General features: G+C 50.5%; 1 protein-coding gene across 1 annotated transcript; it reads left to right on the top strand.

The window, feature by feature from the left end:
- Positions 1 to 5299: 5299 nt before the first annotated feature.
- On the top strand, positions 5300 to 17070 carry LOC102534427 (calcium release-activated calcium channel protein 1). Its single transcript, XM_006209515.4, has 2 exons — positions 5300 to 5922; positions 16046 to 17070. Exons 1-2 carry the CDS (start codon positions 5623 to 5625, stop codon positions 16664 to 16666), a joined length of 921 nt encoding a protein of 306 aa, XP_006209577.3. The 5' UTR covers positions 5300 to 5622; the 3' UTR covers positions 16667 to 17070.
- The last annotated feature ends 578 nt before the right edge of the window (positions 17071 to 17648 follow it).

A 17648-nucleotide genomic window follows, 5' to 3' on the forward strand; every position in this document is an offset into this window, starting at 1 on the left:
TCCTTCTCGAGCTCAGGTGCTTAGTCTCTGCAGTGTGACCTCACTTGTCCTATTTTGCTAATGGAGGATGCTAGCTTTCCGGGAAGCTGTTTAATCTCGCTGACACCTACCCCCGTAAGAGATGTGGAGATTCCCAACTCATGTATGGGTTGACAAAATTTATCTCAACATTTTACTCTAAAATGTATAGAGAGATGTAAGACACCGAGTGTAGCCAAACCAGTTTTGAAAGGGGAACAAAATTGAAAGACTTAACCCACTTGACTTCAAGACTAATTTTAAAGCTAGAATAATCAAGAGAGTGTAAATTGGGATAAAAGATAAATAGTGCAATGGAATAGAATAAGAGAGTCCAGAAACAGACCCCCACGTATAGTCACTTGATTTTCGACAAAATTGTCCATGCATTTCAATGAGGAAACCATCCTCAGAAATCAGTTTGAGGTGGACCATACACCTAAACATACAAGCAAAGACTCTAAAGCTTTTTTTAAAAATCTACGTTTTAAAGTTTTAAAACCTAAGTGAATGTCTTCATGACTTTGGGGTTGGCAAAGATTTCTTAGCCAGGACATGAAAGCACTAACCATAAAAGGCATGAGCACAAACAGCCTCAGCAAGGGCTTCTGACCAGGGAGAAGAGGGAGCCTGGGGAGGGCCTGGGGAGCAGGGGCAGCACAGGGGTTCCCCTGGACATGGTCCCTGAGCCTCAGGTGCAGAGCATCATTTTGAGATCAACACAAAGCCTAACTCTCAATTCTGCAACCCGTCCCCTATTTCCTCCACCCATTACTTGACTCTGAAAGCCCCTTGCCCACTCACTAATGCTGCCTTTCAGATGTCTTGGGGAGTTGGCACCAGGTCTGGGCAGCAGAAAGATTTCACACGTTCTATGTGACACACTGAGGGAGTCACAGGGGGCCTATACCAGTTCCATAGAAGGAAGACTTTTGCACTGATAGAAACAACTGGTACAGAAATGTGTGAATGCAGTTTGGTGCAGCCACTATGGAAAACAGTGTGGAGATTCCTCAAAAGACTAGGAATAGACTTACCATATGACCCAGGAATCCCACTCCTGGGATTGTACCCAGAAGGAAATCTACTTCAGGACGACACCTGCACCCCAGTGTTCATAGCAGCACTATTTACAATAGCCAAAACATGGAAACAGCCTAAATGTCCATCAACAGGTGACTGGATAAAGAAGATGTGGTATATTTATACAATGGAATACTACTCAGCCATAAAAACCGACAACATAATGCCATTTGCAGCAACATGGGTGCTCCTAGAGAATATCATTCTAAGTGAAGTAAGCCAGAAAGAGAAAAAAAAATACCATATGAGATCGCTCATATGTGGAATCTAAAAAACAAAAACAAACAAACAAACAAAAACAAAGCATAAATACAGGACAGAAATAGACTCATGGACAGAGAATACAGACTTGTGGTGACCGGGGTAGGGGGCGGGGTAGAGGGTGGGAAGGGGTAGACAGGGGTTTCAAAATTGTAGAATAGATAAACAAGATTACACTGTATAGCACAGGGAAATATACACAAAATGTTATGATAAATCACAGAGAAAAAAATGTGAAAAAGAAAAAAAAAGAGAAAGCACGATTATGTTAAAATTCAATTGAAAAGTATAAATTTAAACTCATGGTTTAATATAAAAAAAAAAAAAGAAAGAAATGTGTGGCTCCCCGAAGAAGGGTGCCTCCCATCACCCGAGGTCCAGAAGCACTGTTCTGTAAAGGCGCAAGCTCAAGGATGGCTCTTTTATGATTATTAATTTAGGGGTTTCAAACCTCTGGACAATCAGAGGGTAAGGCAGAGAACGGGGAAGGAAACAGAGGTAAGCAACCACAATGGGCTCTGACAAAACGCTCTCTTTTCGAGCTGAAAGTGGAGAATTCGTTGAGGCCTTATTGGGCAGGAAGGGGCCAGGGAGTTCCTCCTCTTCAACTGGGCATCAGATTTACCCCTCCGGAAAATCTTCCTGGGGGAGGTGAATGGATGTTCAGATTCAGGCTTTGTGAATAATATCTCTGTTTTTGCTGAGAGGACTCGGGGCTCAGACAAGTTAAGTAATTTGCCTAAGGTCACACTGCAACTGAGTGGCCAAGGGAACAGCCAGCCTTAACCACTGGAGAAGACCAAAAGTACTGAAAAACTAAAGCTCATCCAGTTTAGTGGGTCTCAGACTTTACCCAAAGAACGTGTGAAAACTAAACTCCTTGGGTGGGTTTTAGTAATTTTGCTTTTTAACAAAATACCTCTGGAGATTCTGATGCAGGGGAAGGGGTAAAGTTGGAAGTGGTAAAGCCCCAGACTCTGGAGATCCACCAACTGGATTTAATGTCCTGTAATACTATTTACTGGCTGTTTGTGTATTTTTCTTATCTGTAAAATGGTGATATACACGTGAAACTACCACAATATTGTAAATCAGCTATACTCCAATTTTTAAAAATGGTGATATTAATACCACGGGTTGTTGTAAGAAATTCTTGAGTTCGATATAATATATTCAATATGATAAAATAATAGTAAACAACAAAATAATTTAATGTATTTATTATAATATTGATATAATTAACATAAAATGTAATATATTTAATGAATACATCAATTCTATTTTAAAACTATATGTTATATTTATTTATAATAAATATATAAATTATTTAATAATAAAGAATCTAGTGCTAGTCATTGGTAAGCACTACTTAAGTGTTAACATTTTTACCCCCTGTGATGGGGAGCTTGCTACCTCCCAAGGCAGCTCATGCCATCTTTGGTCGCCTCAGGCTGTGACTCTGGCCACAGTGGTGAAGCAGGTTACAGTAGCCTCTTTAGTTGGATCTCTATACCCCCATGCTCAGAGTTGACCGGAAAATTCTATTTGGCTTTCTCAGATATAAACCCCCAAAGGCTGACAGCACACCTCCCTAGCCACGAGGGGGAGCCACACATGGTTGCAGGCACTGCCAGGGTGTGCAGCCTGGGTTCCAATCTTGATTCTCCAGTGGCTTCTTTGGTGTTCTTTGGCAAAGTGCTTTCTCTCTGGGGCTTCAATTTCTATTAAGTAGGGATTTGAGGTGGGGTGGGTACATCTCCTGACCATCAGCTAGTTCTACCATTGGTGGTGAAAAGGTATTGACCACTGACCCTTCAGGGCTCTAGACCCTAGAGCAGGAAGCAGGGATTACCCAGATGCCCACCCCCACAGCCCACCAACTCAAATCTTCATAGTATTCTTGTTTTTCTTTTCTGTTGCTCTGTGCACGTGGTAGAATTCAAACCCCACGGAATTAGGAGAGTAGGAGGGGCTTGAAGTAGAAGCTGGAGAAAGGAAATCTGGCCCCTTGCCCACCCCAAAGCCCCCAACTGACTTGTCCCTCCCAGGTCCTTTTGTTCCTCCTTAATCAGCAGATCTTTCCTCTCAGCTTCCAGGCTCTTGCCTTCCAGACCTGCTGCCCCTCTCAGGCCCCAAGAGCCTCAAAACGTTGTTATACCCAGTTCTGAGTTTTAGGGGGGATGTCTCTTGGAACTAAGGACATTTCAGTATCTTCTTCATTGAACCTGTTTCTATTGGGAATCTCCGGTGTGCCAGATGCTGTGAGAGGCCCTAGGTGATAAGGAAGTAATTTAAATTGCTCTCGGGATATTCAACAGCTGGGGGGTGGGGGGCGGCGGACAAACAGTACATAAATAAACAAAGCGATGTCAGCTACTATAGTGATCAGAACTTTAAAGAGAATAAAACAGGGTGAGGTGACAGAACATGAAGTGGGGCTACTTTAGACAAAGTAGAAAGGTCTCTCTCTGGAGGTAATATTTGAGCTGAGACTCAGGTAGTAAGTGAAAGAAGTAACAAGTACAAAGGCCACCAAAGAAACAAGCCCAGTGGGGTGAGATTTCAAATTCCAAGTTCCCTGGTCTTCATAAAATTAGAGAAAGGTGTCTGGGAGGATCCCAGAGACTTTTGGGAGGAGGGGGCCTTCAGTTTTATCCCATAATGTGGGTGAGTGGACGGAGGCCCTCTAGTGGTGACAAGAGTTAAATTTCACATAGCTGACCTGGAATGCCGCATGTTTGCGAGTTGACTCCGGGCTAATTATGAGTTTCACTCATTCCCGTCTCTCCTACACTTATTCATTCAACAGATATTTATCGAGCAATGTGCCAAGCGATACTGTAGATGCTGGGGGTAGAGTTGTGAAACTGACAGTGAAGGTCCCTGCCCTCCTGGAGCTGATTTCCTAGCCCAATACTCTACCCCCTCGTTTCACCTCTGCCCTCTAATCTTCTGCAGCTAAATCGGCCTCCTAATGCTCCAACTGGCAGGATATTGCTGCTTCAGGATTTTCACATATGCTGTTCTCTTCCGCCGCTGGAGAGCAGATCCTGGCTCTTTGTATTGCTAGTTCAGGTCTCAACCCAAAAAATGACCAACTAAGAGAGACATGAACTTATGTTGTTTTCTGAGTGCCTATTCTCTTCACTCAAATATAAGATTCCATGAAAGTTAACATTTTCTTGGAATCCCTCAGCCTAGCGCTTAATAGGTGCGCAGCAAACTTACTGGATGAATGTATTACCTAGCACCCCTGCTTATGTATCACATGATGCTAGTGAATTGTAAGTGAATGAATTGGACAAAACAGTTCAAAAATCCCTACCCTTAAAGAAAAAAGAAAAAAAAAAAAAACCCAAAACCCTGCCCAGAGCATTCTCATATTAAAATTGCAGCCCCTGCACTACCCGTGCCCCCTTTCCCTGCTTTATTTTTTTTCCTATACATTTATCACCTTCTAAGCTATTATATTACTCCTTGCTGTTCGCGTGTCTTCCCCACTAGAAAGTAAGCTCCAAGAGGGCAAGGGATTTTGTCCACCTTGTTAACCGCCCTACCCTCAGTGCTTAGAACAGTATTGGCACCCAATAGGTGTTCAATAAATACAGAAAGAATTAATTCTAGATCACAGTCCGCTCTTTTGCTGCAGACCTTGAGCCACCTAGTTCCAAGGGGAAAACGGGCCTCAGGAGGCGCTTAGAGGTGACCTCGGGTGGCCCGACCCAGGAGTCCCAGCTCTGGGAGAAGGGCCATCCGAGCAGCTGGGGAAATGCGAGGCGCCGGCAGCAGGAGAGCGGAGAGGCGGGGCAGCTGGGCCACCAGGAAGAGGCGCGGGCGCTGGCAACTCCCGGCATGGGACTGTGGGCGGTGCTGTCCGGTGAGATGAGTCACATGACTCGCTTTTAGCCCCGCCCACCCCATCTTGGGGGTGGGCGGGGACTCATGCAAACCAGCCTGGGGCAGCGGCCAATCGCAGCGCGCGCCGGGGGTCCGGGCCCGGGGATCCGGTACGCTGGCTGGGGCGCAGGCTCTCGTCTTTGCCGCCTCTAGCTTTTGCGAGTAGCGCGGCGGGCCTGCGAGCCGGGGCTGCAGTTGATTCCTCGGCCTCCTCGTCCTCGGCGGCCGGCCAGGTCAGGCCAGACCCGCGCGCGGTGGGCAGCCGGTGGCTGCCTCAGGCGGAGACGGAGGTGCGGCGGGGGGTGGGGGCCGCCGCCGCCTTCGCAGGCGTCCGGGCCGGCCCGCGCCTTTGCAGCGTGCTCCATGCATCCGGAGCCCGCCCCGCCCCCGAGCAGCAGCAACCCCGAGCTTCCCCTCAGCGGCGGCAGCACCACCAGCGGCAGCCGCCGGAGCCGCCGCCGCAGCGGGGACGCGGAGCCCCCGGGGTCGCCACCCGCGCCACCCGCCGTCACCTACCCGGACTGGATCGGTCAGAGTTACTCCGAGGTGATGAGCCTCAACGAGCACTCGATGCAGGCGTTGTCTTGGCGCAAGCTCTACTTGAGCCGCGCCAAGCTCAAAGCTTCCAGCCGGACCTCGGCTCTGCTCTCCGGCTTCGCTATGGTGAGCTCGGGCCGCCCTGCCCTGCCCCCTCTCATGTCCTGGCCGCTGCCGCCGCAGCCCCGACGGAGCCCCCAGGGGCGAGGGCTAAGTGGCCTGGGGGTGAAGGGAAGAGCTGGAAGAAAGCTGTCGTATGCTGGAGGGGGGTAGAGGTGCTTGACCTGAGGCGAGGTGGGCGACTAGCCATACCCGATGTAGGAGATTGGGTGTCATATAAATGTCCAGGGTTGGGGGGCTCAGGTGCCTTCAAATGTGCAAGCTTGATGCAGCAAAGAGGGCGAAACAGCAGGATCCTCGAAGCAGATCTGTAAGAAGACAGCCCGACGTACGTTCAGAGGGAAAGACAAGTAGTCTGTTCTCTTTAGGAGCAGGTGTCAGGAGGTTGGGAGGAGGACCCTTGAGCCATCTCTCTTGTGCCCTCACACTTGAGGCCAGAAGGCATTGGCCAGGCTCTCTTATTACCTAGTAGGGGGATTTCCTGACACCCTTTCCCCTCCCCCATTTTCCAAGCGCCTCAGCCTGGGGGTTTGATAACCACTCCCCACTCTTTCTTCTCCAGAAACTTGCCACTGAGTCACTGGGTGTGGGGGAGGAGGGTGGGACATGTTCCCGTTGAATGGGCTCTTTCTTGATGTAGGGGTAGGTTTAGTTTCCTCTCCCGTTGGGGGCTGGGTTGGCAGGAGAACAAGCCTCATAGGGATGAGTAGGTGAGGCTGCAGGTTTGCCTGAGACGTAGCCGGGAGGATGCCTTCAGGCTGGGCATCTTGGAGTCTTCCAGAGCCAGGAGCTACAGAACAATTCATGATTACCACTGTCAGTGACATCAGCCTGTGTGAATGGGGTCTGCCCCCTCCCAAGGTATCTAGAGCTCCCGGCCAGCGAGTGAGCTAAGTGCTTGGCCTTGAGGGAGGGAGTGACTACACCCTTCCCTTTTGTTTTCTTGAGAAGGGAGTTTGTCTGATCCTCTCCCTGTGCTCCACAAACAAGCAGGAGATGCATGGGAGCAAGAGCTTGTTAGAAGCCCTAAGCAGGCCTGAGAGCACACCCGGCTGCTGTGCAAAGGCCAGGGGTTGATGGGGGAAGAGCCCTCCCAGCTCTGCTGCCTGTGTGAGCTCAGACAAATCCCTCTGTGGGCCTGATTTCTGAATTGGTAAATGAAATCTGCTATTCATAAGTTTCTCTGATTTTAAGGATTTAATTGAAGGAGTACTTGGAAGGAGATGAAATAATGTGTGTGAAAGAAGTGGCACTCTAGTTTTTAGTTTGGGTCTGTTCGGTCAGTACCATATGCTAGGAATAGGTGACATTTACCAAGCACCCACTAAGAGCTGGGCACCATGTGAGTTTCCTAACTCCAACACTAAGTCCTGAACCACCCTTCGGGGTGGTTTTGTCATGGGACTTTCCCAAAGCCACACAGCTCACCTGCTGGAGCAGGATTTCAGCCTGGGTCTGCTGGCCTCCAGAACTCTCTTGGGCGCTTGTGCTGTGTGTGGTGTCTGGAGTGCTGATCAGTGTCCAGCCAGGGACATGTTAGGACCAAGCCTTTCAGGGGATGAGAAGAACAGGAGAAAGGCTACTTTTAAACAAAATAAAACGTTAGTTAGGCGGAAAGGAGTGACACCAGTGGCTATCGGCTCTTCATGGCAGTGTGTGGGTGGGATGCCTGCTCCTCTTTTTCTTGGGGTCATAAATTCATCGCTGCCCAGGCCCCTTGCCACTCCAGGAGAAACGAGGAGCCGATGGGTGACGCTTTCCTGCCTTCTCGAGTCCTCTCTTAGAAGCCAGGCCTTCTAATCAAATGTCACCTCCCTCTTCCTCTTGCTAAAAACAGTGTGGGGAAGTCAGGCAGCAGGGGCAGACAGGCAGTTGGTGGGCCTTGGCTCACCCCGACTGCCTCTTGAGGACCTTTATTTTACCCAGTCAGGGTGAGGAAGGCTTCTTGGCTCCACTGGTTGAAATCCCCAAAGTTCTGCCGACAGGGAAGGGCTGAACCCCATGACAGCCTGTGTTCTGGGGAGGCAGTTACAAGAGAGTAACTGTGAGTGTGGAGATCTGTGGGGATGATGGGTTAGGGTGGGGAGAGGGAGGGGCTCAGCAGGGTGGGTCTGCCCCTGCCCCACCCCCACCACCGATGTCCAGCCTTGTGAATGAGTCTCGGAGAAGAAGGGGTGCTACACAGCCCAGCGCCATGGAAACAGAGTGAGCAAGTTTCCTGGACTAATCTCCCTTGGCCTGTGATTCAGCACAACCAACTTCCTGCCCCCAGAGGGCTTCCTTCTTAGAAACCTGGAAACCCAGAAGAACTGAGATGATGTGACTTTTGATCTCCAGGGGTGGGAGAGCTGGTGAGGATGCCAGGCTCACCTGCTCACAAGATGGAGGGGCTCCAAAGGGCCTGGAGAGGATGGAAGGACTCCCCTTTTACAGGGAGGAGGGCCTGGCCAGGTGCCCTGGTGTGCTGGGGAGGTAGGCTGTAGGACCTCAGAGAAGTGGCTTTACTCTTTGCGGCCATTTTTCTCACACGTAAAAAGGAGATACATAGCCTGCTTTCCTGTGGACTTGCAGGAGGATGCGTTACAGGGTTTGAATGGGCCCGCGAAGGATTGAGGAGTTTTCAGGATCTGATGATACACACCTTAGCTGGACCCTTTTTAGTCTGCAGACCAGATTCCCACTCCTGATGGCATTTCTCAGAACAGTATACCTTGTCTGGGCTCAGCATTCAGACTCCAAAACAGGGGGCCCTGCCTGTAGCCCATGATCAGCATCCTGCAGGTGCTCCTTGAGCCAAGGGTGCCCTCGTGGGCTATGACTCGGGCCATCCGTGCCTCAGTTTACCATCTCAGCGAGAGGCAGCCAACCTTAGCCTGACCCTGGCCCCTGTGGGGCTGTGGCAAGCACACACGGCAATCATGGTTTGCTGGGGAGGGCGGGCTGTAACGTTAGCCTAAGCAGAAGATAATTGGGAAGGTCAGCCTGCTGCCGTAAACAAAATGCTTTCCGTGACCTGGGATCAATTATTTTTGGATTATCTGCCTCCTCAAGTTCTCTGCCCGCCAACACCCTTTTGTTCCCAGGTTTCAGAGCGGGTTCAGAAGCTGCTTGAATTTCTCTGAAAATGGGTTGGCAGGAAGGGCTCAGATCATAAGACATCATGGAGCCTCTGTTACATGTTTGGAGTTCAGGGGGCACAGAGAGGAGAAAGAAATTACTGTTACTACTCATGGTGCTAATTACTAACGGTGATCATTGCTAGTGTTGACTGGTCCGTGCTAAGTGTTCTCTTGTACCACCTCTTGTGATCATCACGCAGCCTGGTGAGTGAGGGCAGGTGCTGGTCCCCGATGAATGACTAGTCCAAGGTTACGTGGCTGGACCCTTTTCTTTCATTCTTTTTTTTTCTTTTAATTATTTCAGGGTGGGGGTGATTCGGTTTATTTATTTATTTTTAGAGGAGGTACTGGGAATTGAACCTCATGCATGCTAAGCATGTGCTCTACCACTTGAGCTACACCCACCCCACTCTCTGTTAGTTAATCCTCAGGACAGCTCTCAAAGATGGGAAAACTGAGGCCCAACAGAAGCTCACAGAGGTTCTGGTCACGCAGCTAGTAGATTTCAAGCCCTGGTCTGTCTAACTTGGAGCCTTTACTACTCAACCACCCTCTCATGCCCCCTATAGCTAGTTGGTAACTGGGCCTTTGACATCTTCCGGATGTGCAGTTCTGCACTCTGGGCTGTGTGTAGATGGAATTTTACTGAATGCCCCAAGGGGAGGGCACTCCCTGCCTCGCTAAGAATCCTTTTGTAAAACTTCGCAAGTGCCTGCGGCACGTTGCTGGAATTTTCAGCCAGGATCTGTGTTGGGCTCTGCTGGTTTCGGGTCCAGGACTGGTGCCGAACTCCAGGGCTTCCCAAAGTGGCACTGTGGTAATCGGTGCTGGGGAAGATTCCCCTGGAGAAGTAAAACTGAGAGAGTTTAAACAAGAGCAAGTTTCTCTCTGGTGGAATTTCTGGGGATCCTTTAATGTGCTTCCCGGAAGAGATGCCACAAACTCTTTTCTTCAGAGGAGAATCTTCCGAGACTATGATTTGACAACCTTCTTTGGGAGCATTGGTCTAACCCAGGAATCGGCCAACTTTTTCTGTAAAGTAAATATTTCTAGCTTTGCAGGCCACGCGGTCTCAGTGGTAGTAACTACAGGCATCCCCCACTTTTTGAAAGTTCGTTTTACGCCACTTCTCTTTTACAGAAAACCTACATTAGTACCTGTTATTCGCTAACCTGAAAGAAGCCCGAAGAGGATTTTTATTTTTACCAAAAAAAGGCAAAAAGTGAAAATAGCATGCAGCGTTTGCTTTGCTGCAAGCCGTTAAAAGAGGCAGCGCACACCCCCAGGGGCGAGAGGGGGGCCTCCAAGCTCCTTTCCCGGGAACTGCGCTCAGCATCTCGACATCAAGACACCATATCTTTGAGCTGTGTCTGTGAGCATCTGTGCTTTAATCTCAATCTATCTGTGCATTTGTTAGCAAAATATCTCCTCAAGTAATTGCCCCGTCCCTTTAGGCCATTTCGGCTTATGAAAGATTTCAGAGGCCCACTGTAGGGAAAGGCCTATATTCAGTTCAGCCATTTTATTTGGGGGAGAGGTAATTAGGTTTATTTATCTATTGTCGTGCTTTTTTATTTATTGGAGGTGCTGGGGATCAAACCCATGACCTCGTGCTTGCTAAGCATGCCCTCTACCACTGAGCTATGCCCTCCCCTAATTTAGCCATTTTAGCTGGACAGCAGCTACAGACCCTAGGTAGGTGAGTGGGCGTGGCTGTGTGCCAGTAAAACTTAATTTGCAAGAACTAAACTGCAGGCCACTTCGGCAACCCCTGGTCTAAGTGGTAGTCTCCAAACTTAGGAGTGCACACTCCTCTCAAAAGATTGTCAGCTCTAGGCTCCATATTTGTACATAAACGTATACATACTGTGCGTACGTGTGTACATATATGTGTGGTTATGTGTGATATTTGTACTAGTAAAGCATGAGTATTAAAACGTACATAAAAATACAGTATTGAAAAGTTTTGAAAGGATGAACTGAAAATGAATGTCATTAAAGTTCTCATAGGGTCTTTGGATTTCCAGTGGGTCACATAGGATTGTCTGTCAAGCCCTTTAGAGACTCTGGGCTAAAATACCTGGAGGGCAAGCCTTGCCTTCATTTATTCCTTTAATAATTATTTACTGAGGGTCCTCGAGGGACGAGGCCCAGAGCAGGGAAATAGAGTGGAGGGAACCAGACTTGTCAGTACATCTTCACGACGTGTTTGGCAAGCGCAGTGTGGAGGAGCCTTGATGGAAGGACACTTATCACACCTGAAAATACTTGCCTCAGTGTTGAGTGCCTGTCAGTCTCCCCAGGCAGGGATTTTGCTGTTTACCTGCCTTCTCTCCAGCAGAGCCCCAGAGTCCTCCAGGCACATAGTAAGTTTTCTATACAAGTTTTCTGTGAATGGCCCTGTCCTCACCTGGGAGGCCATGGAACGGGGTTGGAGGGGTGTGACTTGGAAGGTGAAACCTGATGAGGTCAGAATTAGCCAGATGAAGAGAAAGGCCTGTTCTCTGCCCCTCCCCCCAGTCTGCAGGTTCAACCTGTTAGTGGCTGTGACAGAAAGTGAGCTGCACATTTTTTTTTAATGGAATAAGAATGGAATGACAGCAGCAGCACACATCACATGTGGTGAGAGCAGCTGCATTAGCATGCTTTAAGGATAATTATTGTTTGGGGAAACTTGTTTCTGTTACACTTGGCTATATGTCTATTTATGGAAGCATGTGGTCAAAAGAGTTTGTAAACTGCTAAACTAGGCCTCAGTCCTCTCTTAATAGATGGTTTGCATCTGAGGTGGGGCCGGCAGGCTCAGATAGCCCTGGGTGACAACGGCTTGGCAGCCCTGGGGTTCCAGGCTGAAGCCACCCATCTCTTAAGAAGAGGGCACAAGAGAAGCCCAGGCTTCGGAAAGGAGAGTTGCATCTCCCAGCTGTCAGCGCCGGGGTCAGGCGGGGCACCGAGGGCTGCCTCAGAAGGGCCTGGCCTCCCCCGTGCCAGGTGGCGGGGTCTCCATGGAGCCCAGCAGGAGTGAGGAGAGGTGTTTGGCATCTGGGTGTGGTGGGCAGATGCCCGGCAAAGCCAGCCAGGCCCCACCCTTCTTAGGATCATAGGAGCCTCCTGGCTACTGCGTGAGGCTTGGTGTCCTGGGGAGGGGAGGTGGTGTCTGTGGGCCCCAGCGAGGTGGGGCTGGCCATCCCTCACACTTTAGGACCTGTATGGCCAGGTTTAAGCAGGCCCATGGCTGGCTGGGAGCTGTTTATTTTGGGTTAACGGCCCAGCACTCTGGCTATATTTACCTTGTGAAGCTGCGTGCAATCTGATCTGATGTGATCTCTCTGGGACTCAGCTGGGGCCCTGGGAGTCGCCTGCCAGATTCCAAGAGGCCCCTCTGGCTTTACCCTCCCTACCCTTGGGGAGATTTGCAAAGTGGGACACATTCTGAAAAAAGCAGTAGTTCTTATTCCTGTGAACAGTTTTCATCAGGATCCATGATTTGTGCCAGCCATTCCTTCCTGCAGCCCCGTGATCCTGAGCTTGGCCCCCAGTGTCGGAACAGTGCATACAGCCCACTCGCATGGTCCAGATTCTGGGAACTCTAGGTTCTAGCGAGGACAATGGGGTTTCCTCTGGAGCCTGGCAGCGGCCCCTGGCCTTCTCAAAAGGCCCAGCCTCCCCTCCAGTCCAAGACCATGGGGGAAGGCTGGCCAGTTCTGGGGTCCCCAGGCCAGGTATGTTGCAGTAGCTGATTTTTCTGGTCCTGGAGCCTGTGGGTGTGACAAGTTGTGAGGCAAGGGTGGTCTCTGTCCTGCCGAGGTGGCCATCTGCCAGCTGTGCTTTGGGGCACACATCCTCCTTGTGCCCTGGGTTTGGAGCTGGGGCAGCTTCGGGAAGGGGCAGCCCAGGCCCAGAATGGGGGTCTGAGCCCCTCACCCTCCCCGGAGGGCAGAAAACAGACGCACGGGGTCAGCTGTCTCCAGCCTGAGCTGAGGGCATCAGGGGCTGTTTGTCTTCCAAGTTCAGCCCTGCGTTTTTCTTTTTAGCTAAGATTTATTGAGCACCTGCTGTGGGCTGGCCCTTTGTTAAACACTTACATGTCAAGACCTCATTTAATCTCCTCAGCCACCATCTTCGTTGGTCCGGATGGCTAGAACAATACCACAGACTGGGTGACTTGTAAACAACAGATACTTATTTCTCACAGTTCTGGAGGCTGGAAGTGCAGGAGCGAGGTGCCAGCAGATTCCATGGCTGGTGAGGGGCTGGCTTCCTGTGTCCTCACGTGGCAGGAGGGGTGAGGGGGTCTCTTTTATAAAGGCACTAATCCTATCACGAGGGCTCCACTCCCATGACCCAGTCACTCCAAAGGCCCCACCTCCTAACACCATCACCTTGGGGGTCAGGATTTCAGATATGAATTGAGAGGGTGCACACACAGCATCTGTGATGGCAGAGTTGAGCGAAGTACCATTACCCGCTTTGTACACGGGCTTTAGGCATGAGTGGACATGAGTACAGATCCCACCACTCAGCAGCAGGATGACCCTCAGGACAGCTGACTTTACCTCCCTGAGCCTCAGTTTCCTCGTGTGTAAAAGAGGAATAATGGTGTTGCTAATAATCACTGACACTTTATTTAGTGTAATATATGCCAGGTCTTATTCTAAGGGCTTTGCAGTCATTAATCCGTAGACTCCTCATAACAGCCATCAGAAGCAGGCCCCTGGTTTAGAGATGGGGAACCTGTGGCCCAGAGAGGTCTCCAGCTTTGTAAGTGAAGGAGCTGGTTCCCTCTTAATGGCTGTATCAAGGGGGAGATACTGGGTTTAAGGGAGCAGGTTGGTTGCCCACATATGTCTCCACTGTATGGACCCCCAGCCCCCAGCTTAGGGTCTCATGCACCTAATGGGTCTGTACATTTCCAAGGAGTGAATTAGTAGCCAGTGGACCTGGGGCAGCTGAGCAGCAGGCTCTCCTGCTCATCCCTTCTCGGGTTTCGGGTTTCAGGTTCCGGGGCAGTGGGCCAAAACAGGAAGAGGAAGTGCTGGGGGTGGGGAGGTGGCAGGAGGTACGCCCTGCTGGGGGGGTGCCCCCCTTTTGCAGTGCAGTCAGGCCTAAAGACAGAGCCCAGGGGTGCAGACCTCAACCCGCTGTGCCCTGGTGGCCTGCCCTGAGGCCCCACGCCCCTCACTAGCATGTGCTAAGAAATTTCACGGTTGGCCTTAGGCCACCAGTGATCCTAAAATGGTCAAAATCCTCATGGCACTGCCCCAGATTTATATGAGCTTGAAGCATTTTGTAAACTGGGCTGAAAAGTTCATACAGTCATCAATTGTAGGAGTTCTAACACAGAAGTCTGTGAATCCTGTTGAAATTGTCTGAAAAGTCCTATGACTGTACACACCAGGGTGTCTTAAGGAGTACCTGATATTTTCACCAGACTTTCAAGGTGTCAGACCCCAGATCAGCTCTAGACGGTAACGTTAATTGTGCCATGTCCCCTCCTTTTTCAGAGACAGAGGGGATGGACTTGACCATGGTCACCCAAAGAAACCCGGTTCTGCAGGAGGATAGAAGCCCAGAGGGCTTTGTAGACAGTAGGATTGAGGATGAGGTTTCTAAATGGAATCATAATAATGATAAAGCTCACTTTTTTGAGCATTTACTCTGTGCCAGGGACTAAGTATTTGACATGGGATTAACTCAGTTCTCACGACAACCCTCTCAGTTATGTACCATTATTTCCATTTTACAGATGAGGAAACTGAGACCCAGAAAGTTGAAGGAATTTGCCAGTCACAGCCTAATAAAGGGCAGAGCAGTCAGGGCTCAAAGCAGACAGCCTTACTCCAGAGCCCGTGCCCCACACTGCCTCTCTGGGCCACAGGAAGGCTGCCAAGGTACAAGAAATTAAAGCAAATAGGGCCAGGCATTACAGCAAGACAGTTGGGAAGGAAGGAGCCGCCCCCATCCCCAAAAGCGGACAGGTGTGAGACTAGAGGGGACGTTTCAGCATTAGACTTCCCCCCTCTGAGCCTGGCCCATACATAGCGAACCCTTTGTGAAGGGTCACTACTCTTAATGGTATTGCCACTGGCCCTCGCTGCCCCAGTCCTTCTGGCCCCAGCAGGCAGACCCTGGCAGTGTGCCCACCGCCCGCTTCTGGTGGCCCAGATCTGATAAGCTGGCTTCTTTACATGGGGGTGATTTGCAAGGCCCAGGTGAGAAGCAGCGGGCAGCAGGTCCCTGCTGACCCCGGATCTATGGGTCTCCAGGAACTGGGGAGCAGCTTGTGCGTCAGCTCTGGGGCCCTGAGCCCAGAGCTGGGGCTGGGGGAGGGGATGGCCCCAGGGCTTGCCCTGTAGCACCGGGCTTCTTCTGGGAAGCCCCTCTTGGTTCCTTCTCAGTTGGTGCACTGTGTTCTCAGAAAGGGCCTGTGCATGACCTGGGAGGGCCTTCATCCCTTCACCCCATCCCTCTCCTTGTCCCCCGATCAGGGCATGAAGAAGCCTCTGCTTGGGAATAGGAGTGTGGTACCAACAGAGAGGGTACCTTTTTTTTAATGTAAACTTTTTTTTTTATCATAGTGAAATATATATAAAACGTACCATTTTAACCATCTGTGGTGGTTACCATTTGGGAAGCATTGGCCATGCACCTGGAGCTCTCATTTAATTGTTAAAATAATCCTATAAACTAATATGATACCTTTATTTTACAAATAAGAAAATTGGGGCTCAGGGAGGTTCAGTGACTTTCCCAAGGAAACACAGCTTGTGAGTAGCAAAACTAGGATGCAAATCCAATCAGCCTGGGCTCCAAGCCTGCTTTATTCACCAATACTTTCTGCCACTTCTCAAGCCAAAGTGGGGGGTCTTTTATCCCCATTATTCAGATATGGAAACTGAGGCTCAGAGAGGCCAAGTGATTTACCCAGGGTCCCAGAGCTTGATGGGAGGAGAGCCTCAGTGAGCTGTGACTGTCCCGTCACTCAGCCCCTCCTCTCCCCTTCCCCCCAGGTGGCGATGGTGGAGGTGCAGCTGGACGCTGAGCATGACTACCCGCCTGGGCTGCTCATCGCCTTCAGTGCCTGTACCACAGTGCTGGTGGCCGTGCACCTGTTTGCGCTCATGATCAGCACCTGCATCCTGCCCAACATCGAGGCGGTGAGCAACGTGCATAACCTCAACTCAGTCAAGGAGTCGCCCCACGAGCGCATGCACCGCCACATCGAGCTGGCCTGGGCCTTCTCCACCGTCATTGGCACACTTCTCTTCCTGGCCGAGGTGGTGCTGCTCTGCTGGGTCAAATTCTTGCCCCTCAAAAAGCAGCCAGGCCAGCCAAGGCCCACCAGCAAGCCCTCCGCCAGCGGCGCAGCCGCCAATGACAGCAGCGACAGCAGTGACAGCAGTGGCGGCATCACCCCGGGCCAGGCTGCCGCCATCGCCTCCACCACCATCATGGTCCCCTTTGGCCTCATCTTTATCGTCTTTGCTGTCCACTTCTACCGCTCACTGGTAAGCCATAAGACAGACCGACAGTTCCAGGAGCTCAACGAGCTGGCCGAGTTTGCTCGCCTGCAGGACCAGCTGGACCACAGAGGGGACCACCCCATGACCCCTGGCAGCCACTATGCCTAAGCCCCCCCTCTGGGGTGGGCACTTCAGAGCTTTGGTCTTAACGCCCTTCCCCACGACCTTGTCCTGCCCCAGCCCAAGGACAGCCTGCGCAGGGGGCCAGGCTCTCATCAGGGGGCAGAGCGTGGAGGGAAGAGACTTTTTTAAAGAGAAATGACTGCACTTTGAAACTTTCCTCTAAGAGAATAAGCACTTCCTGATCTTCCAGCTCCAGGTTCACCTCCTGTTTGGAGGCCACTGGTGGGAGCCAGAGCGGGGACAACAGTCCCTTTGTCCCTCCTCCTCCCCCATGCCAGTGCCACCTGGATGCCTCCTGTCCTTTTCGTCTTGACCCCCCGCCCCTGTTCAGGGTCAACTGTGTGTGTGTGCGTGTGTGAACACAGAAATATACTCATAAGGGACACCTCCTCCTGTGTCTGTATTTGTTAGGTCTGGACCGCCTGGTGTTACTTCTCCCAGTGCCCCAGTCAGGTGAGCCCCTGAGCAAAAAAAAATTTTACAGCATTTTCTGAGATTTCAAACGTACCCAAAAAGTTGCATGAACAGTAACTGAAATAGATACACAGTCAGTTCTCCTTATTTGCAGTGGTTATGTTCCATGAAGTCACTGTGAACAATGAATTACTGAACCATCGCTCCTAAGAGGAATATGGAGTTAGCTTGTTATGGCCTCTGGTCCCAACATTTTTGTCAGCCAATCAGTATGTAGACTTGTTTTATATGTGTTTCTGTTTAATGACCCCTTAATATATGTTGATTCGTTAACGCTGGACTCATGGCTAACAGCCCTATCACTCACGCTTACCTGAAGCTTACGTAACGTATGTTTTTCCCATAAGGCACATCACGGCCTTCCTGTGCTTCGGCACTGCCCTTGGGGACCATTTTAAAGAGTGAAATCAACAAAAAGCACAGAAATGTGGGAAAGCGTAGCACTATTTGTGAAAAGGATGCTTATTTACAGCGTGAGCTGAAACAAGAAGGC

This window comes from Vicugna pacos, chromosome 32, assembly GCF_048564905.1.
Source record: "Vicugna pacos chromosome 32, VicPac4, whole genome shotgun sequence".
NCBI lineage: Eukaryota > Metazoa > Chordata > Mammalia > Artiodactyla > Camelidae > Vicugna > Vicugna pacos.